At 37.9% G+C, this 22,476-nt stretch overlaps 1 protein-coding gene across 2 annotated transcripts in view; it reads right to left on the minus strand.

The window, feature by feature from the left end:
- The window catches only part of LOC108150472, an 82,323-nt gene that overhangs the window by 5,018 nt on the left and 54,829 nt on the right, over positions 1 to 22,476 (minus strand). For both annotated transcript variants that reach the window (XM_017278666.2, XM_017278665.2), the window contains exons 3-4: positions 5,472 to 5,683; positions 1,518 to 1,653 (exon numbers count right to left, since the gene is read on the minus strand). In XM_017278666.2, coding sequence (XP_017134155.1) covers positions 1,518 to 1,653; positions 5,472 to 5,683 — 348 coding nt within the window. The remainder of the gene's footprint in view (positions 1 to 1,517; positions 1,654 to 5,471; positions 5,684 to 22,476) is intronic.

Raw genomic sequence — 22,476 nt, forward strand, 5'->3', positions numbered from 1 at the left:
TATCAGAAAATTATCTTCTGAAATTGGTTATATAAAAAAAAAAAAATATATATATATATATAAAATATACAATTAAAAATAAAAAGTATTATAAATAATATTATATTAATTGTTTTTTGTGCACAAAAAGGAAGGGCAGGAAAATAACTGGTATTTTAAAGCTACTGCTTTAGTTCTTGTTTTGTTTGCGTTTTCAGTTTTGTGGCGGCGTCTTAAGAACATTTTTGGCATTGCCCTCCAGGAAATTTTGGTCATGACAAGACCCATTGGACCCGGGGACAGACAACTTCCAAAATTAAGTTAAACTGTTAAGCTCTGGCAAGTTTTGCCAGGGGGCGAAAGTGGGAGTCCGGAGGAAGTTCACTAAGCTTATTTGGCATTAGAAGCATGAAATCAAATGAAGCCTGTCAAATGCACTGCAAATGCTTTTTGACTAAGCAAACACAATTCGGATTGAATAAAGCTGATTGGTTCAGGCTGCTGGAATCAGGTGGAGCTAGTAAAGGAACGGGGCCAAGGCCAAGCTTAAGTCAATGGCACGGCAGGAAATTCGATGGCGATTAACGGACTAAGTGTGTTTACCTGATTAGTTTCTTTATTCAAAACGAAAACTTTCTCGCAGTTTTGTTGGTTGAGTGTTAAATGAAGCTTGAAGTTTTCAACAGCGATTTCTCGAAATCCAATTTCTTCACAACTCTTTTAAAAATTAAAGTTTTCCTTGCAGCATTTCAATTAACAGTATCCGAAACACCTTTTTCTGTTATTTGTCAACGCTTTTTAATTACTTTTCTTCTACACGTTTAACCCAAGAGCGATTTTTGGAGTTGATTTACTCATACTGATAAAATATGACAAAACATTGAGAAACAAAATGAACAAAGCATTACAAAATTATAAATTAAAGGAATTACAAAATAGTTCATTGAATATATAATAAAAATTATTATTATTAAATTCTTTAATAACAATATGAACCAAAATATAAGACTAAGAAGGTGTAAGGCCAGCTGAAAGCATAAAATACTTGATAAATCACAAAAACAGCGATGAAAAACTACACATAAATGACAGATTTATTGATAAAACACTAATTACAAATTACAAATTTTATTCCAAAACAAAAAACACTGTCACTGTATGGGTTATTGAAGTGTTTAAATTAGTATAGATTAACTGAGGAATTTAGGTAGCAATAAATTCAGGTAAAATGAAAACATTCCAAGGAAAATTAACAAAATCCGTAAACACGAAACTGAAACGCTTTTATAGGGTTAATCCTCAAGCCCGCCATCCTGTGACAACTTTCAGTAGTCAAAGTCAAAGCGAGAGTCGGTTACCGACCGACACGACCCCGTTCCCCGCTTTTAGCCACAGCATGTGGGCCACCAGCAGTCGACGCCAAATGGCCGCAATTTCTAATTAGAGTTATAAGTTTTCTCTCGACTCCGCACTAGATGTATACATATAGACGACATGGGCGTGGGGCAGTGCAGAGGGGATATATATATGCTACTTACACACAACAATCATGTCGCCGTGCTCGGTGACCGTTTGGAAAGAGGGCGCTTCGCCAGAAACCTCGCACCGGAAGCGGCCCGCCGACTGCAGATTGACGTTCCGCAGCGTAACAATTGCGTCGCTCGAGTTGTGCAACTGCAATTAAAAACGAAAGCGAAAAATAATGGTCAGAATGGGGGGGAAATATCAGATGGGAAAGTGTTTTCCCGGCTCGAAGTATTTAATTCCCTAAACAGGATATGAGGCACTGATTTCTCCTGCAACATAATTCTTATAACAACCGTGAAGGTTATATAAGAAAACATACTTATCGGTACAGAAGGTCTCAAGCAATTAAATGTTTTAAAAAATAAATACTTATAATTTTTACAAAGTTAGTTTTAAAAAATGTTTAAGTGTTTGTGTCTCAAAGTTAAGAGAATTTCAGCATATACAGTATTTTAAGGACATAACTTTAGTCACAAAAAATTCTTTACACATACTTATTTCTACATATATTCCATATTCTGATTACTTACTTAATATTGTACTAAATTAAAAGGGGTTCCCAAAATAAATTCACCTTGCTATAACATGTCTTTTAGATATGTTTTAGATATATTTATTTACAATTTAAATAATTTAGATATATAAAAACCTGATTTTTAAGTTTTGCAACATAAAACTCACTTCATTCTACCTACCTAATTTTAGTTTAATATTAAGCTAAAAACTTATTAAAAATAAAAATTTAAATAGAAAATGACCTGTAAAATAAAGTATGCCGCTATGGTGAGATAGGGTGATTGGGGCACATTAAAAATACAAACTAAAGCAAGGACAGTGTCTCGATGAAATAAAAATACCTTCAATTAGGGTACAAACAGGAAGACTTTGTCGAGTCGAGAGAGAAATCGTTGAGTGATGGCGACGCAGCAGAGGGCTGCTTAAAATTAATGTAACGAAAAGTGGGCAAAAAGTTGCAGTCCCATGGAAAAACCCCTCTTTTTTCTGTGACTCCTGCCGTTGTCATTGGCAGTTTCAATACCATCAACCAGGGGCGTTGCGGAAGGGGGATCGGCGGGGTAGTGGCCTCGGCAGCCACTTTGGACGTTAATGTAACGTAATTGCTTTTGAAAACTGCCGCAGCTTCGCTTGCTTTTCAGGCTGCCCTTCTTTTTACTCGTTCTTCTTGTATTTTGCATTTGTTTTTTGTAAATGCCTTTTAAATGTCCGAGATGTCCAACGCCTTCTGCTCCTTTAAAAAATCCCCCCTCAAAGGGTCATTGCTGAATGTCTGACCGAAAAAGGGTTAGGCAAATATTTCACTTGAACTTAAAGCCATTAAATCCGGGTCCAAATGGGGACGGGGAGTGGCGGAGGGTTAAGAAGATCAGCTGCCTGTTGTTTAACCCTCGAAAGCCCCACTCCACCCACACTTTGTTATCTGGCCAAGCAGAAAAGTGCACTTTGTTATCTTTTATTGCGCATTCTTTGCCGGCTCACCCCCTCTCCTTGTTGTTTTAACCTAATTTATAGTTTACCACACAAACACACGGACTCGGGGGAGAGTTGAGCCCAGGTAAACCGCACGTCTAAGTCCTAAGTTACCCGGAGTAACGGCCAACTATTGCCCAACTGCAATAAAACAAGGCGAAACAGCAACCGAAACCCCTCGCCCATTTATCTCCCCGCCGCAGTCACTCAAATCGATTATGCTAAAACAATATCCAGCAAATGTAGCCAGCACCCATACTCTCGAAAAGCACCGGGCACATCAATTGGTTATCGCTAACTGGCATCTTCTGAAGCTCCCATCGTACTCGTCCTCACTCGCAACATCAAAAACTTTACCGCCAGGCAGCGAAAAGAACAGTGCACAGTGGGGTGCATATAATAATGAAGTGCTTTAAATCCGAGACCTAAATAAAAGGTATGGAAAGCAATTACAAAAAATATTTAAAAATTTGTATTTGTATTCATAGAAGTTTTAAAATAAAAGAGATTTTTAATTAATTTGTAAATATAATAAGATCTAATATCTATTATTTTTTTAAGATGTGTAGGAAAAAATTATTTTGAACATTTAATAAAAACAAGTAAAACAAGTTATTTCGCTTAATTCTTTTGTTCATCGCTGGCATTAGGTAATCCACCAAATATGAAAAAATTGGCTGGAACAAATAATTGTTTATTTGATTAGAGTATAATGGTGTTGCCTCCATTGTGCCACCGAACGGAAATCGTTTAGCGGTAATGTGGAGCGTGGATCGTAGAGTGTGGAATCCGCTGCGGCAAGGGTAACGCGCTTTATGGACACTCTGGCGACCACGCCCACTACCGCCGGCAAACGCAAAAGCGCAACTTGAAATATTTATTGCACTTTACGAGCGACGGAGACGGACTGAGTCGGAGCGGGATGGAGCATATGCAAGAATGGGAAAGCAGATTTCACTTTTTCGGTAGCCGAATGGAGGAAAATGCGGCGAAAGTGGGTCGAGATTTGGGGAAGGAAAAGCGAGCGTGGCATGTCGAATGTAACCATCAACTGACTGCGATTGTCTGCTCACGTGCTTATCTGAAACTCGCTTTTCCTATTCCCCCCGTTCACCCACAGCATTCCGCTTTTCCGCTTTTCCAGCGGTTTGGGGTTTCGGTGGGTTAACGTCTAGTGCATTGTTACGTGCCAAAGTTTTAGTGGCTAAAATAATGGAGCAACGCCAAAAGAAGTGTCCTACACTCCACTCATTTCATTTTTGCGGTCGATTTAACAGTTCGATCTACGAATGTTTTATCTTCCTTGACATATGTTTGGCATGCCACTTATATTTGCTCTTAAAACTCTATACTTGGCTTTAAGCGTTATTCGAAGTTAATGTAAAACAAGATTGGTAATGCCTGAGACAAAAGGAATCTCAAGGCATAATAAACTTAAAACTTTGTTGAGTCCTAGGAAGCGTATACCTGTGTTATGTGTTGTGCCCTTGCCTTGAGTGTGTAATTTTGGCAACAAAAAACTGAAGGTGAAGTTTTGGCATTGAAAACTTTTAAAACTATTATCTTGCGTTCTACGGAATAATCTTAAATAACGAAGCTTCGGACAGTTTTAAAACATTTTAGTCACTTGCTTCATCCACAAATTTAACTCTTAAAAATTCTTTAACAGTTAGCTAGATAACAAATAAAATTAGTGTGCTTGAAGGGTTTGAATAAATGCAAAAACAAACTATTCTTTAAAAACATAATTAAATTATATTAACTTTGTTAATTTTTATTTTATAATCTAAAGCTGTTATTTTCTTTATCCATAACTTGCTTAATGAAACATTTTTCATTTAAGTTTTCAAAATCCCAGACTGAGACCAAGTTGCTTGCCTTGCTTTCCCAACTGCCAGCTACGATAGCAAAAGCTTAGTCTAGAACTTCTTTTGTGTGTTAGTTTAGAGACAAGGACTCGCCTATCCGTGGTGATGTCTTTCCTTTCCTCTTCTAAAATCACCTTAACCGCTGCACGAAACAATTCGGTTTCTTCTACACAAACGGCATAAAAGAAAATGGGGAGCGATGTACACAGAAACAAATCTAAGGTATAAAATAATTAGCTGATCCCTAATATAATTTTAAACTAGATTTTATCTTTATTTAAAAACATTATAGTGTTTAAAAATGCTTATTAATTTAATGTGTAAAGATAATATTAACCGAGGATTATATTCTTTCCTCGTCTAATATTTATATTATTGATTATTAATGCAGACATTTTTGCCGACACTGGTATGAAAAGTTTTTTTCCTGTGTATGAAAAAAAGTATTAAAGAAATATGAGAGACCTGGCGCACTGCATTTTTGTTTCGACAGACACCACAAAAGTATGCAACGTTGTTTTTAATGTTTTGCTTCAGTACCACGCCAGCACAAACTACGCTTTGTTCTATTCCGTGGATGTAAGGGGATATATATGAGGATATACTCACATCCACGATAACACCGGGCAAAAGGAAGGTCTGGGCGGGCGGCATGTCCCTCGGAACATAGCGGTAGAACTCGTTGCCATCCTTATACCATTTCACGGAGTAAAGGGCCTCGCCGTCCAGATCGTACAGGCACTCCAACTGCGCCGGGGAGTCCTTAATCACGTACTTCGGAATGCGAACCTCGGTCAGTTTCAGGCCAGCAACGCTGAAATCTGCAATACAATTAAAGAAGGAAGGGTAAACGATTTAAAGCGTGTTTAAGTAATTAAGTAATTAGAGTTTACGGGCATTGTGAAAAGGTTTGGGTTTAAGCTCATAAATTAAAAAATAGATAAGAGGCCAGTTTCAATATTAACATTGCCAAAGAATAATTTAAATATCTTATTTACAAATTTTATTAACGTTCATATATTACATATTAACAAGTCTGGAATGCAAATTCCGATTATGTATGTATTCAAAAAATATTTTCTTTTTATTTATTTTATTGTTACTCTGATAGCTTTGGATCACATACATTTTTTACTACTCTGTAAAATTTTAAAGCCTTCTGAGAGAGTTAATCAACAAAAAAAGTGTTCGAAATATTCCATTAGTGAATAAATCGCTTTTCGCAAACCATTTAAATTTTTGTTTTGTTTTATTTTTCCAGGTGCTTGAAAACTTTAATTGGCTGTGGGAGTCAGATGATGGCGCCTGATTGATTTATGTAGCTGCACATTTTTAATTAATTACCAAAGTTTATTTTCACTAGAGCCTGTGTCAACCGACCGACAAAATGAGCGATGGACTCGTGCCGAGCCCTTTACTGCATAATGTATGTTTTGTATAATTTATAAAAAACATTTTGCCAATTTATCGGTAACTCTTTCTCGTTTAATTTGATAGAGTGCTCCGTAGCAGAGTGGTTATTTGTTTTATATTATATTATATAGAATAATAAGTCAATGCGTTGACAGGGAATGGTGTTTTGCTTCGATGACATGATTGAGGGTCCCCGATTCACATATTAAGTTGGGCGGGGCACAAAACTTTTGCAGCTCAATGTGGCTTTGCCACAGTTACCCACTTGGCTCGACTCGTTTTGATTCTTATACCATTTTATGGCAAACTTGTTTATTGTCAATATTGACAATGATACACGCTCGCACACAGTGGGCGTGGCAGAGATGTTTTATAGAGATATAGGACATATAGCCATCTCACACCCATCCACTCTTTTCGACGTTTCCCACAATATTACACAGCCGGAGGATGACTGCTCTCTTGGTTTTCCCAACCCAGAGTTTTCCGCCTTTCCACCAATCGTTGCACACTACAAGTGTAATAAAATGTTAGAGGATATTATTGTTCGCAAAGGCAAGGACAAGGCAGCACACCCACAGTCCCATATCAATCTCTATGACCACATCTGTATCCATATCCTTATCTTTACCTATAGCCTTAGCTATGACTTGCCATTGTTGTCGCTCCAGTTTAGTCCACTTGAGTTCAGTTGAATGCAATGTCATGTCCAGTCGATGACAGAACATCTTTCAGATCAAAATATGATGAGGGACAAAAAGTCATTCATGATTTGTGCAATTAACTTATGGAGAAGCCATTCAAACTGATTGAATTACTGTGCAGGAAATAGAATAAAAATGACGAATAAATACTTAAAGTTCAATCCGAAATTTTTTTTTGTATTAAATCAACTATTTAGTATAATTTGAAAGAGTAGAAGATCTAATATAAGAATTACATGTGTTTAATCCATTACACTACAGCGAACAACAAAGCTGGCATCAGGACTGCCAATAAACAGGATTTACACAGATGCCAGAATCTTCAAGCACACATGTGTATGGTTACATAAACGTAAACTTGTAGCCATAGAGATGCGTACAGAAAGACAACCAGGTGAGAGAGTAAGAAGTACTTTAAGCTGCCACTTGCAGCAAGTACCTTGCCACAATTTGCAAGGAAAGTTGCAACAAATGACAGTCAGCTGGGGAGGAGAAAAGCTGGCAGGCAACGCTGCGGAGAAAGGAATGCAGAGACTGTGGGACATTAATGAGACTGCATGGGTGAAGTTTTTGGTAGAGATTCTCTCCACAAGCACCACGTTGTCTATGCGAAATGAACTCCTTTGGCAAACTTGCTGGCCAGCATCCAAAACAAAGAAAAATGCGCACGAGAAAAAGCTAAAATAAATACAGGAAAACGGAAAACAAACAAAAAAACTCTCATTTTATTTGGTTTTCCAGCGAATTTAGGTTACAAGCTTCCCGCTTCCATGCGCTGCTCTCATTAATTCTGCTTAAGAGTCGAACTGCAAATGGAACTGTGACGCAAAAGCAGTATCCCATCCAAAAAAATTTACTACAGTCAAGTTCTGGACCGAAGACTTACTATCTAGTCGTAAACATTTGAGAGCATCTAAAAGAAAATCTCATAAAAATAAATACGCACCACTGATCTTAAGGACTAGCTACTAAACTTAAAGGCAAAAATAATTAAGAACTAAACATTAAATTTAAAAACTCAAAATTTCATGATATATTTAAACGAAACATGATTGGCATGAAATGGTAGAGAAATTGGACAAGTGTTTAACGCCAAAAGTGTTTAGTGAAAAGATTTTCATTTCTCTTTGAAAGATATTGCAATTTATAACGAGGTCGCGCTGTAGCCATCCATAGAAGAAGACAAGCAGCTGAAGCATTAATAGAGGCAGCAGCAGTTTCACCGAAAGTTTCGCTTTTGGGTAATTTCAGTAACTTTGTCATTCGGGCGCCTTGACACACTCACAAACACAGTTGATATACACACACACCCACTGTCACACCAACACACTCACATCGCGCATGCAGAATGTCAACAGGGCACACAATAGCTGTTCTTGTATCCTTTGGATCTTGCCGGAGTTGAAGTTCGGGTTTGAGTGGAATTAATATGCTCAGGCTGCGACCTTTGCCAAGTCAAAAATCAATTTCCCCATCACCAACACTATGCGAAAAAGTCGATCTAAAAAGAGTATCCTTAGAATATCTTTATTTGCAACTATGACAACATGAATATGTAATTAATCATTCCGCTTAAATTGTTATAAAGGTTTTTCCTGAATCTTGGAATAGGTTTATTATTTCACCTTATAAAGGATTTATATGATTTTTTAAGTAAAATTATCCTGTTCGCTTAAATATTATATACATTTATGAATTTTCTATATTTTCTCTATCTCTAAATTAAACTTAATTTTTTCTGTGCACTCGCATCGAGAAAAGTGAATTTCGCTCTTCCTTTTGCTGCTGCTTTTTCTTCTGTCAACTTTTTCTGTGGGCGACAAAAGTTTCCTTTCATACTTCATTGGGGTTAAGTGATTAAATTTGCAAAGGACACAAAAATACCCAGAAATGTTCGCTGAAGAAGTAACTAAAAGAGGGTGCGTAAAGTAAATTGTGAAAATGAATCAGCAGAGAATAAAGTAAAATAAACTTTTGCACATATGACACGAAAATTTATGCGGGTCTCACCCCCGATGACCTTATTCCCCCCTTTTTATGACATAATATGCGTGCATAATTGCTAACAAGTCGAAACTTTTGGTGGCAAATGGTTTCAGGCAGTTCGTTTTAGTTCTTAAAGGGAACAATTTTTTACTGTGTGATAATCAAACTAAATTTTAAATCAAAATAAAATGTTTACTATTTCCCAGGAACATTCAGCTCAAGACTAAAAGTTTTTATATATTATATTACATATTTCTATAACAACAAATAGATTTATGGTTGTAATTTCTTATAAAAATATTTGTTTATCTTCGTAATGTTCCTTATGTTCTAATATACTACACTTTTACTCCCATAATCTATTATTTTGGCGATCTCGCCCACTGTGCCTGTTAATAGGCGACAAATCATGTTCGATTCCGTTTTGCCTTTGGGGATGTTCTCAAAAATGTCCCATGCTCATCTGTTGCTGCAGCGCCCCCTGGCGGTGCTTGTTTAAGCTGTCATCGGTTCCGAAGGGTCCTGAATTTTATGGCGATGGTCGGGGAAGTGCGAGTGCTTGGGGCAGGCCACTGTATCGCTACATTACAGCCGGACATCTTTAATCTTTGGCAAAAAGTTTGTCTCGTTAGGGTGTGGGCTTTTTCTAATACCGAGCCGTTTTTTTCCACCCATTTGTCCCCCTTGTTTTTCCCAGCCCAGGATACTTCTATTTTTTTGGGTCCTCGGGGCAGGTTCAGGCTTAATATCCGCTGCCAGCGCTGCCATTGTTGTTTGCTGCTGCTCGTCTTTGGTTTATTAGTAGTTCGTGCCAGGACACCGAGGATGCCAGGATGCCAGGATACCAGGGCAGTAGATGAAAGGAGCCGGCAGCAGAAGCTGTTTGCCTATGTAAATGTCTGCACATGAACCAGGACTTTGGACTCTGGACTCTGGACTACGGACCATTCGCATCCGCATCCGCACTCGCATACCCATTCTCCGACTTATCCTGCCAGCCAGGACAAACAATGGCAGTGCGTGTGCATGGTCCTGGCTGGTGGCTTGGCTCCTACGTTCACCCCACTGTGGCCAGTGCCCGAGGTAGCAATATTTGCTTTCTCCGCTCTCATCATTTGCATATAATGGCTCTGTAAAAGTTCATAAGGATCTGGCCAGGATGCGGCGGTCGGGGATGCAGGGCAATGCCTGCAATTCGATTGCGGAATTTAATAAAAACCCGTTGCAGGCTATGCATTCCCTGGGATTGAAAAATACTACAGTAGAAGCTCGGCTACAGCGAAAATAACAATTTGGCCAGCATTATTGGCTAACTTATTATGAATAGGAATTTTGAATGGCAAGACTCTTTGTTTGCCTTTGATTTTTGATGAAGGATTTGTTTTTTAGCTTTAAGATCCCAATAAATCTCTATAAATCCCTTTAAATCTGTATAAACTAGGCGTATTTATAAAAGTTAAAAGAAAATTGAAATATTAAAATTCCCCTTAAAATCTAACTTTTTGTTAGGTTCAGAAAATGTTTAGTTTAGTAAATATTATGAAATTTACTTAAATGTTTGTTATGGGATGGTTTCAAAAGGAATTGTTACTGTACAATTAAACGATACAACAAAAACTGGATCTAATCTAACTGAGCCAAACCCGAAATAGGAAAGGGTTAAGCGTTGAAAGGCAACCAACAATTTTTGCAGCTAAAATATTTTGACCAACTCAGATTCTGACTCAGCCGTGCTATCTGTTTTTTAGACCCCCTGGGATGAGCAAATATTCGCGACTCTCGCTTGGCCTGACTTTAATGTGTTCGGGGGCCGAGGGGCGGCGTCTGCCTTGGGGGCGTGGCAGGCAGCGCAACAATTACTTCAGCCCTCCCTGGGGCAACATCAAAAACTGGGTTGGAGGTGAAAAAAAATGCTAAGGGAAAAATTGTATGGAAAATGAAAAGAAAACAAGGCGAAATGATGATTAGGGGGAGGATATGGGGCAACTGGACCCGGAACTGGGATTCGGATTCCGTAGGGCCTCGGTGCAAATGGAGGTTAAACTGGACCATGACTGTAGCCCCCATTCGACCTCAGTTTTCCCCAGCCCCACGGTTGCATAAATATTAAATTGCTGAGACAATAAGATAAGCATACAGCCTGGACTTGATTAGGGCCAGGGAATAAAAGAAAAGGGGCGTGGCAGTTTTTATCCATCATTTTTCGGGGGGAGGACGCTTTTAAATTTGTGTGAATTTTGCTTGCCTCCGTCCTTATGGATTTAAAATAAAAGGGATGGGGAACAGTCATTCTAAGTAGCTTTGGGTAGAATTTATTTGCTATATAGTTATTGTACCCACATAAGTCATATATATTTTGTTATAATTAAAGTCATGAAATTTCATAAATACTTGTTAAAGTCTCAAGATTTTTTATTAAATTTATACAATAATTACTATCTCGCTTATTTTGTGATTCATTTTTCTTCTAGGCTTATTTCTTGTCACTAATATCTTTTTATATTTGTGTATGAATTTCAATAAACCTATCCCAACACATGAACAACCTATATATCCTTGCCTTTGTCCATATTTATTGATAAACCATGATTTACTCTCATTATTTGCTTTACCCACACCCATACGCAGATCCAGCAAGGACGAGTCAATTTGCAATTGTGTTGGTGCTTAGCAATTTTCCCACACATCAATGCCAACATCTACTGAAGCAACAGAATCAACAACAAGCAGAATAGCAACTGGAACTGGCTGGCCGTCATTTGAGTAACGCCATTATATTCATTAGCAGCACACACAATCGCATTCTGGAGCACTGGAAAAAATGTATAAATCAGGGATTTATTTTCGAAAAGAAGCCTTAAAAAATATATTATGCCCTGATCAGAGGATAATATTAAATTTAAAACAGACATTTCATCAAAGATACACACTAAAAAAAAACAAAAAAAACTTTTGATCGAAACATTAAAGTTTTTGTCTATTACCATATCTTTGAGATCGAATTTTTACATTTTCCTCGATGTGTAACCCTCTTTTTCTAGTGTAGTCAGCGGCTCAGTAACCAAATTGTTGCCATTGCCATGCATTGCACATTCCTCTTTCTATATGCCATCTTAGCTTCCCTTCCCCAATGAGCGATTATATTTATACACATGTGTGTGAGCTGGTTTTTCCTTCCAGCGGCTGTGTTTATTTTTGTGCTTCCTTTGCCCCACCACCACCCCCAAATTTTCCATCTATCCCCCTTTACTCAGCTGCTAAAGTTTGTTTGCGCTACTGTGTTTTCTTTTCTGTTGCTGCTGTTGTGTTATTTTCGCTGACTGGCGTCAGTAATTTGCTCCTTATTGAGATGTTTGTTTATTTACCGAGCAATTTGTATTCATTGTGCGGCCCAAAGAGGCAGGGGCGTGCTTCTGCGGGGGGGATATGGGGTTTGGATCCCTCAAGTTTACGATGTGCTTCTGTGTTGGCCTTGGTAAGTTATAGTTTCCGCAACTCATTTGGCCGCTTTGGTTGGCTGGAATTGATTTTTATGCCGCCATCAGCTGGTCAGCAGTCTTTCCTCGTTGCTTTTGGTTAATTTAATTGTTTATTTTGGTGGTTTTCTCATTGCGGAGAGAGAGATATTTAGCCAGACTACGACCATTAGCCAGCTGAGTTAATTTATTTGCAATTAGTAGTATTTTTTTATACGCCCAAAGCATGAACATGTTTGTGTGGTGTGTTGCTTTTTGATAACCTTTTTGTGTTTCTCAGGAATTTATAAAGGAAAAGGCTGTATTCAAGATGTTTAACCTTTTTTAAATAACTGCAACTCTGTAACTTTCTTCATGTACTACAATCTGAGTTCATGATAGCACATCGGATATTGTGCTTTGAATTCCCAGAACCCCTTCCTCACCAACTCCTTTTAATTTATATACAAATGAGCTTCGAGCCTTGAGGTAAGACCAAAGTTTTTACTAGAAACTAACCAACAAAAACGGTTGGAACTCTGTGTGATATGCAATTCACATAATACAACAACCAAAACTTTAGCTGCACTTGAACTTTGGACGGAGTGTGAGAGGAACAGCTACACGGTGGCCGAAAGAGAGGGGTATGTGAGTGTAAAGAGAGAGGGGGAGAGTTGCACACGTCGCCTCTGGGCAGAAGCTGAAACATTTTGCTAATGGAGCTTAAAATTTATGTAAGCTATTGTCGAGCTCTAGCCCGGCATCCCCCAAATTCTGGCCCCCTTCGCCCACCGTCCATGTCATGCATGCAAAAGTGCAGTGGAGCAGTGAGAGAGCGGTAAAAGGGGGTCAGCAAAAACATATTGCATACTTTTGTGCATGCAAGCTGAAAATTAAAAGCGCTTACGTTGGCACAAAAAACAAGGGAAAAGCCGAAGAACAGGATGAAACCGAATAACGACAAACGAGAAGCAAATGAAACGAATGCGTACCCAATGCACCGCCCCCCATTTTCACCGACCCCTTCACCCACTGGAAGTAAATGAAGCTGTCTTGCTATGCGATTTTCCACTACCAACCACATTTTTTCTTTATCAAGAAAACCGCAGTGGCTGCGAAAAAAGGAAAATTATAATTCGAGGTTATTAATGACAGGCGCCAAGGCAAGCAAAGGGAATCACAGTGAATACACGCAAAACTTTACTGTTTCCAATTAAAATATTATTCTTTTTTTATGGAAATATTTTTAAATATGTTAATTTATATATAAGCTGTTTTTATTCAGAAATAAATTAAGTATTTTTACTTGCTTTCCAACAAAAATTTTAAGCCGACCCTATCAAAAGTTGCATTCATAGTAAACAAGAAAGTTTTAAGCCATTCCATTAATTAGCTTATAATAATTGCAATTTACAGTTTGTAAAAAAAAACGTATTTGATAGTAGCTGTTATAACGAGGGCATCCAGCAAATAAAAAAGAACAACTCAGAAGAAGAAAAAAACGGTCTTATAACAGCTTTTGACTTTTGCTGTTTTCTCTGCTCTTTTCTGTTTTTCTTATGACTCTTGGCACGAACTGCAGCTGTTGGTGCTGATGATACTGATGCTGATGACGATGCTGACGATAATGTCGCCGATTTGCCACATGAATACAAATACAACAAAGGAGCCGTGGAGACACTGATCTCATCCCATTTTTCCACTGGAACAGGAATAATTTAGTGCTTTGTTGGATAAATGTTTCTGTTAAAATTTAGCAATTCGTTGCAGAATCAAGAGAAAAAGTCAAGAAAGAAAAAACCGAGAGCAGCAACTCGAGAACAGGGAAATTGTTGAATTTTTCATCCCGGGTTTCCACTCGCACACAGTCAGAATGGGATCCCACACTCACGAGATCCCTAGTTATCCCGTCATCTCGTTTTTTGTTCTGGCTCCTTGTCGTAATTACTCTCCGGATCTAGCTTAAGCCATTTGTTTGACTTGAATTTTATCTGGATATTGGCCTGTTACTTTCTTTCCCTTATTCACTTCCGCTTTTTTTTTTTGCTTTGCTGAAAAAGTTGGGAGTATAATTAAAGAAAGATCCAAAGGAGACGAGAAACAATTATTAATTTATCGAAGCGCCTAATCTGGCAAATCCGAATCGATAAACACTGGAAAAACTCAATTTTTATTTATTTATTTATTTTGGCTTGTAAATTTTAAATATAATTAATAATGAGAAACAGCCAATCTTGGGACTTAAAAAATGCTTCAAATTAAAAAATAATAAAAATTATAATTAGAAATCTTTTATATTGGAAAAGTGTATTTTAAACTTCCTACAACTTTTAATCAATTCGTTTGATGCCCACAACTATTTTGTATATACCCACACACATTATTTCCTTAGCTATTCAATCGGCTTTAATTTTGTTAATCTTGATAAAAACTTGTTTGCTCGCATAAAACCTTTTGGAATTCCATTAAACCGAAACCAATCAGAATTGTTGATTCAACTAGATGTGATTAGGATTCCTGTTGCTCAGTGTAAGTGGAAGGCATTTTGCGGTAACCTCAAGGCCCCCAGATAGCCATCAGGATTCGGGCAAAGAAGACAAGGGGCCATCGAGGAAGTGCGTCTTGTCGCTGCCTGCTTATTGAGGCTTAGATCCGATTTGCCAAAAGACAAGCCGCCCATGAAATTGTTTGTTTATTGAAAAATGATTGTAAGGGGAGTCGCACAAGGACACCCAAGGAGGGAAAGGGGCTTTTGGCAGAAGGAGGATTTGTGAAAGACTCCAAAGACAAGAAACCGAAACCAAAACAGAGAACAAAGGCAACAGTAGCAGGAGTCACAGCAACAACATGCCATCGATACAGTGTGCGAAAGCAATACCTTCAATTACATATTTAAGCAAATGAAGAAGAATTTAATTGGAAAGACTTAAATATACGAATTTATATATTAAATATATTAAATTTTAAAATTGAAATAAAAGGACTATTAATGATTAAAAGAGTTATTATTTACGTGAAATTTTTATAGTTTTAATCAATAAAATATGTATTAGAATAAAAAAATATAAGCTATCAATTTATTTTAATCCATAATCTGTGAAAAAATAACAACTTTGAACAGCCTTATTATTGAAAAAAAATAATTAATAATTAAACTAGTGATTAAGAATATTTTTTGCAGTGCACAAAGCTGGGTAGCTGGCAAGCGATGCGATTAAGCGATAACCCGACAGCGAACCTTAAGCCGCCAAATGGTCTGTGAATGTTGGAATGCTGCCCAGGCCCCCCGATTCCCGATTCCAGAAGCCCCCCCTCGATTCCCATGGCTCCGCCTCTGCTTGGCAGTGGGCTTTTGTCGGCTTTTGGGGCCCATTATCATTTTTGAAATCAATCTGTTTACAAGGCATAAAAGTTTATGCCTACAGATGTATATTTCACTCTCTCTCTCTTGCCTTCTGATTGTATTCTGATTGCTTTGTCGCTGTTTGAAAAATCGTTTGTTGATTTTTCCATTTCGAGCCTTAAGTTCTTGGGCAGTGTGAGTGTTCTTTTTTTTGCCCACTTTATCTGTCGCACTATAAATTTGTATTTTTTTTCAGCTGATGAGTGCTTTATGTGTGTGCGTACTAGCGAGAGTATCTGTGCGAGTTTCTGTGTGTTTGAGTCGAGTGTTTGCGGCACAAAAGGCGGCGACTGTTGCTGTTTGTGTGCATTGATTGAGTGCATTGAGTTGTTGAAGTTTGTTGCCAACAGTTTTTCCCCCGTCCCCGTCCCCGTCACCGCCTCACATAAACAACAGTTGGCCAAAAAAGTTTACTGCCTTTTTGCGGTTTTGTGATATGGCCAACAAACAAAAGCAGGCAAAAATAGAAAAACCAGAAATCGAATAAAGTGGGAAAAAATGTTGACAACAGATTGCACTGGGCCATGTTAAAATAGCTCAAAAGGGTATAAAATGGGAAAAGCGGGCAAAAGTGATTGAAAAATAGGGCAATGGACAAAGGAGGAGAGGAATTTCTGCCTGTTGAACATCTGGTCGAAATATTTAACGAGGGCTGCTTAATTCGTTTTAGCTTAATAGTTTACTTCATGGTTTTAAAGTGAATTAAAACTTTAATGGTATAATTTCAAAGAACCCGTTTAATTTACGCTTTGGATTATATTTGTATTGTCTAGTTTGGACAAAAGCTAAATCAAACATTTTTAAAAATTATTTTTATAATGTTAAAGTTATTTTTTGTTGCTACAATAAAAAAAAAATGTCAAAGCTTTTCAATCCTTCCTCGCCACGACAACTTCCCTTTACGTACTTTAAAAACAAATAAAAAGAAGACCTCTTCAAATATTTGAAAATGTCTGCATGAGTGTCAATCCATTTTGTCTGTGCTTCTGTTTTTATTGTGTTTTAAAGGGTTAAATTGAAATGTTTTGCAAGTTAATTGTAGTTTTGGTCGAGTTGTAAGCAAAATGGGAGAAAAAACACCCGCTGTGCTGGAAATACACACCTACTGCCATAAAACACAAAGGTCACTCCCATAAGTAACGCCCACTTCCCTTTCACTCCACCACAATTTGCATCTGAAGTTGAAAAGTCGTGGAAAAGACAGCCCTTAAGGGAGGTGACAGTGTCGGACATTAAGGTAAATGCGTTGCCAAGAGTCTACGATTACCGCAACCCAACCCTGAGCCCCTGACCCCCCGATTCCTTTTGTCCCCGTAAAATGACACTTGCTCACCTCTTGACTAATTGTATTAGATAAATTGTGAAACCTTAATCATGTGGACGCCTCCGTCTTAACTTTGCTTTCATCCATTCTCCCCCTTATTCCTGTCATCAAGAAACTGCAGTGGGAGATATATATTTATATGTGGGTAGAGAATAATGGGGAGTAGCCAGAGGACAGGCCGACTGACATTGCTCCCCTGAGGTGTTTTGTCTGAAAATTTGCCGTGTGCATTGGAAATTATATGTCTTCGGGACTTATCCAATCTAAGGGTGGAGTCTTCTATTTTTTACTCATACTAGTTCATTCTGTTTCTTTTTTCTTGTACCTTTCGGCTTTGGGCGAACGTGTTTATAGGGTATACTCTATGTTTATGTTAATATTTTATTACCAAGGGTTGTCAGAATGTTCTCCTCGATAGCTTTTTTGTTTTTTGCAAGCGTCTTTTATTATAATATAACTTTAAATTATAATTAAGGTTTTATTAAGTGTCGGTATTTAAATGATTTTTTTTGATACTTGTAAGGCAGAGCTATATATTTCTTATTAATGATATTTGTTGCTCATATTAAGGGGTATCACTGAATTCATTTTGTATTACTTATATCCCCTAGATCTGTTTGTTTTAAGCTTCCCTTGGTTTTATATTGCCGTCGTCTTGCCTTTGTATTTGTTCCCATTTTCGACCCGTCCTCCTGACACGCCTCCACCTCCCTTTTTCATCCACGCAATTTCAAGTTTCACTTTACTGCTCTCTTCTCCCCGTTTCGCTTTGGTTTTGTTCTGTGTTTGTCTTTTCCTGTTTTATATTTGACTTCTTGGTTTACCTTTTTTCTTATTTAATTAATTTCATTGTCTGTCTGTGTGTGTGTGCTAGTGTGTGTGAGTGGGTGGTGAGTGGGCATTTTGAGGGTGTGAGTGTGTTGGACATGGTCAAAAGCCCTTTGGCCTATGCCAGGGAATTCAACGGTGCGGGTCAAAAAAGGAACTGTATTTAAGCTCCCTTCATATCTCACTGTCTGTTTCTCTGTCCCTTTTCTTTCTTGCTCTTTAAAAATGTTATTTTTCAAAGTTCCCAATTATAATTTTAGTCATCATTTTCCCCACATGCGATAACATTTTAATTACGAAATAATATTGTCATAAAACTGTATGCAAATTCGTTTTGGAGTTTTTTTCGCATCGCCGCTCATTTATCATTAATAGCCAGTAGTTTCGCTTGGGGGTATTCAATTTATCTAGTATTACTGCAAAAATCCCATAATTTATGCAAATTTTTAATGAGCACCAGGAGAAGGATTGCGAGTGGATGGGGGCAGACTTTTCACTGCCAATTAGAGAGTGTCTCAAGGCTTCCGGCTGTCGCAGCTGTGTGGCAGTCTCATCCGCCCACCATTTTGAGGCCACAATTAAAACATAAAAGTCACTCATACGTCATGTAGGCCGCCCACCCATCAACTGGCTTTACTTGCGTGTGTGCGTGGGTGTATTTTGTGAGCGTTTATGGCATTTGTGCACAGCAGGAGGTTCGCTGATATGCCACTCCCCCTTTCCTGGCCGCCCCATTCCCTAATATGCGGCCACAGGCGTAACAGAAATTGTTGCCTACTTTTGTGGGCTGCCCACCGTGGAAAATTATGAAAAAGAAGGTCGCAATGAGAAAAACCGGAAAAACTGGAACGTTACACAATGTAATTTATTGGTATTTGTTTGGCCCAAATATTCGCCTAACGTTTCCATTTTTGGCGCATCCAATTTTATTACAAATCAATTAAAATAAAAATTATTTGTGTTTCTGTTTACTTTGCAAAGTTATTTTGGGTTTGCAGCATATTAATTAATCCCTGCATTATTTATGCATCTAATTTTTTGTAATTGATGTTTGCATTTAAAACGTAGACATTTGATGAAAATATAAAATATAAACGGTTTATTATAAGGAATATCCTAAAATGTGTTAGCAGTGATAGAATTTATAAATTATTAACATAATTAATAAATTTATTAAAGTTTATTCTGAAAATATGATGGTTTACAGCATTCGACATACATATATATGTATTCAATTCAATTTGTTACTAGTAAACGATTTACCCTTTAATTAAATTTGCAATAGATATCAATTAAGTAATTAACACAAAACATATTTTACCACAATAGACGGGCGATTACGAAATGTATATTTTATATTTATAAAATTAATTTGTGCAGCTTGAATACTTAAATATTTTTTTCCTCCGGCCCTCGAGCCATTTCAATTATCCATTTGGGTTTTGTGGGTTTGTAATGCATAATTTACACTCTTCTCCCATGGTGCCTGTCCCACATTACGATATTTTATTTATATGCCAGCATTTTTTCCCCATTTTTCGTTTGTTTATTTGTAATAGCAGCACACGCATGACCCCCTTGCTGTTTTTTAGCCCCCCTCACCGTTTGTTTGCCTTTGCTTTTACAACGAAATATAATTTGCGCATTTCGTTCCCCTTTCTTCCTTTTTGTTCCTGGTGGCACGACAACTTCTTTCACTTCCGCTATGCGACGACACTTTTCCTTGGAAAATGGAGACGGGGTGCTCTGTGTGTGTTTTACTATGTAAATGTGTGAAATTGCTACGCGCCGTATGAAAATTCCCACATGAGGCGCCACACGAGACTTGGCTGCCATTCCTCGCCGCTCGCTCTGTTTGCCTTTTGTTATTATTTTTTTCCGTTCCCCTTGCTTTCAACCTTTTCACCTCCTATCGTGGGAGTCGCTGAGTGGAAAGCTTCGATGCACTCTAAAAAATTATTTAAAACTCATGTAATTAAAGCAAATTAGTATCAAAGGAAATATTGTGTTTGTTTTCTTTGTTTAAAGTTTGTGATAACCGCAAGAAAAATAATAATTTATTGCTAATAATTCTGGCAATTCAACATTGTGTTTCTCTGTGTAGCGTCGTTAGTTTTATTTCATATTTTTTACCCTTCTCCTTTCTTTACTTTATGATTATTATTATTGGCGCTGCTTTTGCACAGAAGTAAATATGAACGTCTCGCCCCGGGCTAAATGTGTTGTAACTATAAAAATGCTCGTTGTTGTCTCGCTGCTGTTGCTGTTGCTTGTGTGTGAATTATTACTAAGGCAAACTTTTAGCAGTCACTGTGCCAAGGGGGTAAACAACGAAATGCGTTTAAGACGACTGCACGTCGGCCCGGGGCTTCTTGGATCTCAGCTCCTTCTTTGGCTCATTCTATCCGTGCTACTTCTTCGAATCCTTTATTTAATGCATTCTGTAGCTGAAGCTTCCCTTTGAAGCCCTTCTTTCTTAGTTAGTGCTCCTTCGCCTGATCCTGTTCGCCGTGGCAGAAGTCTAAGCGGTTTACGTTGCAACTGTGGCATTCAAATGAAAGCTGACAACTCGCGCCGAGTCAAAGTTCAACAGACTGGCAGCCGGGGGGCGCTGAGTAGTTGGGGGCGTGGCACATTTGCTTGCTCTTACATTAAAGCAAGGCAAACAAAAGATGAGGACACAAACAGACACTGCAGGAAAGTCGCACAGGCTGCCACGCCCACTTGATATCCTAAAAACAGGGGCGACAGTGTCTCAAATACTTTTCTAACAATTCACCGAATGTGTGTGGAGCAACATCAGCTCATCAAGTGTGTAAAATAGAGCGGAGTGAAGTGGGAAAGCAAAAAAAAGGAAAAAGAATGGAAAACAAAGACGAACTGGGAGCTCAAAACGCTGCAGGGCGGCATGAAAATGTTCAAGTGTGTAAAATGTAGAAATTGCATAATATTTTTTCACACACACACTCGTAAAAACAAACGAAAGGATAGACAAGGATCTGGCTGCCTTGTTGTCGCCAGACGCTTATCGGGTTAAGATAAGTAATCCCATCGTGGCCTAAGCTTGGCGCATAGACTAATTGATACCCCTCAACATATAACAAAATAAAAATATATAAAATAAGCCTTGTTGAATTGAAACAAATTGAAAGATTTTAAAAACTTTGGTTTTTTGGTTTTTATTTTTCAATGAAAGCTTGTAAGCTTTAAAAATGAGGACATAGGCTCGAAAACATGTACTTTTGCTATTTGAAAATGTAGAATAAATCTCAAAATTAGTTACTATTGTAGTGGACTTAGATTTTTTGATTTAGATTGATATTGATATAATTTCCTGGTTACCCATATGCCCCAATTTCGTTTAATTGCCAATGGATGACTGAGAAGAAAGCAAAACAAGTTGCCAGTTCTAAGTGCCGCTGCGAGCTGTGCGACATAATCAGACGACACCGTCAAAAAGAAAGGGGAAAGGGTTAGGGAAGGGAATAGAAAATCGTGGATGAAAGGGGGAGAAATTAAGGGGCAGCTGAAGCTCAAGAGCGAAATTGCAGTAAAAAAGGCAACTCAAGTGCGCAGCCCTTAAATGAGGAAAGTTTAATGCTTTCATAAGCACAACAAATCCTAAAACAAACCCCCCGCTAACCCGCTTTTCACCCCCTTTTCCCCGCCGGCTATGCTTCCAGCTCTTCCACTTTTTTTCTCCCTGAACCGACCAAGTGAAAAATAGACGAACGCTGCGTGGCGCCTTTTTCGAGGCATATCTTGGCGTTTTATGAGGCAGCTCTATCCTTTTCGTTCCATCTCCCTCTCACTACCAAGCATTATTTTTTTGTTGCGGCTGCTGCAGGTATAAAAATCAAGAGTTTGTTGTCTTTGGCTGCGGGGCAATAATTTTTCCTCCATTTTTGCATTTCTTGCCTCCTTCGGGTACATTCCACCTTCTTTATTTCACTCCTAGCCTCGTCTTTATCCTTTTGCAATGAAAGTGCACAAGTTTTTCGCTTAATGGGTCATTTGTCTTTTTTTATAGGGTTGGCGGAAGTGGGTATTGGTGGCGGTTAGGTAATGCTAATAGAAAAAGGGTAGAGAAGAAGTTTTCTAAGAGCACACTGGTTCTGGTCCTCTGCACATGAGCCAATTATTCATTAAGGCATTGTGAAATGTGTTGGATTCTATGGCATACTTTCAGGCTGATTATTGAAATTAGAAGCAACATAATTTCTTTGCCTCTTCACGTGATAGAAATCAGTAAACAAAAAAATTGAATTGGAAATATAATAATTAATTAAATATTAATTTAATTAAATATCATTTTATTAAGTTTTCTAACAAGTGAAAAAATTATACAAAATTATTTCGGAATGATAGATTTATTTAATACCACAAATATGGCAATAAAGCATCTGCATTAGATACCAATTTATTCATGGGGTACTAAACAAAATTTATTTCTATGATTTTCCGTTTTTAGCACCCATCAATATCAGCACTATCTGGTTAT

The sequence above is a fragment of the Drosophila elegans genome, unplaced genomic scaffold (genome assembly GCF_018152505.1).
Source record: "Drosophila elegans isolate 14027-0461.03 unplaced genomic scaffold, ASM1815250v1 contig_814, whole genome shotgun sequence".
NCBI classification, from domain to species: Eukaryota; Metazoa; Arthropoda; class Insecta; order Diptera; family Drosophilidae; genus Drosophila; species Drosophila elegans.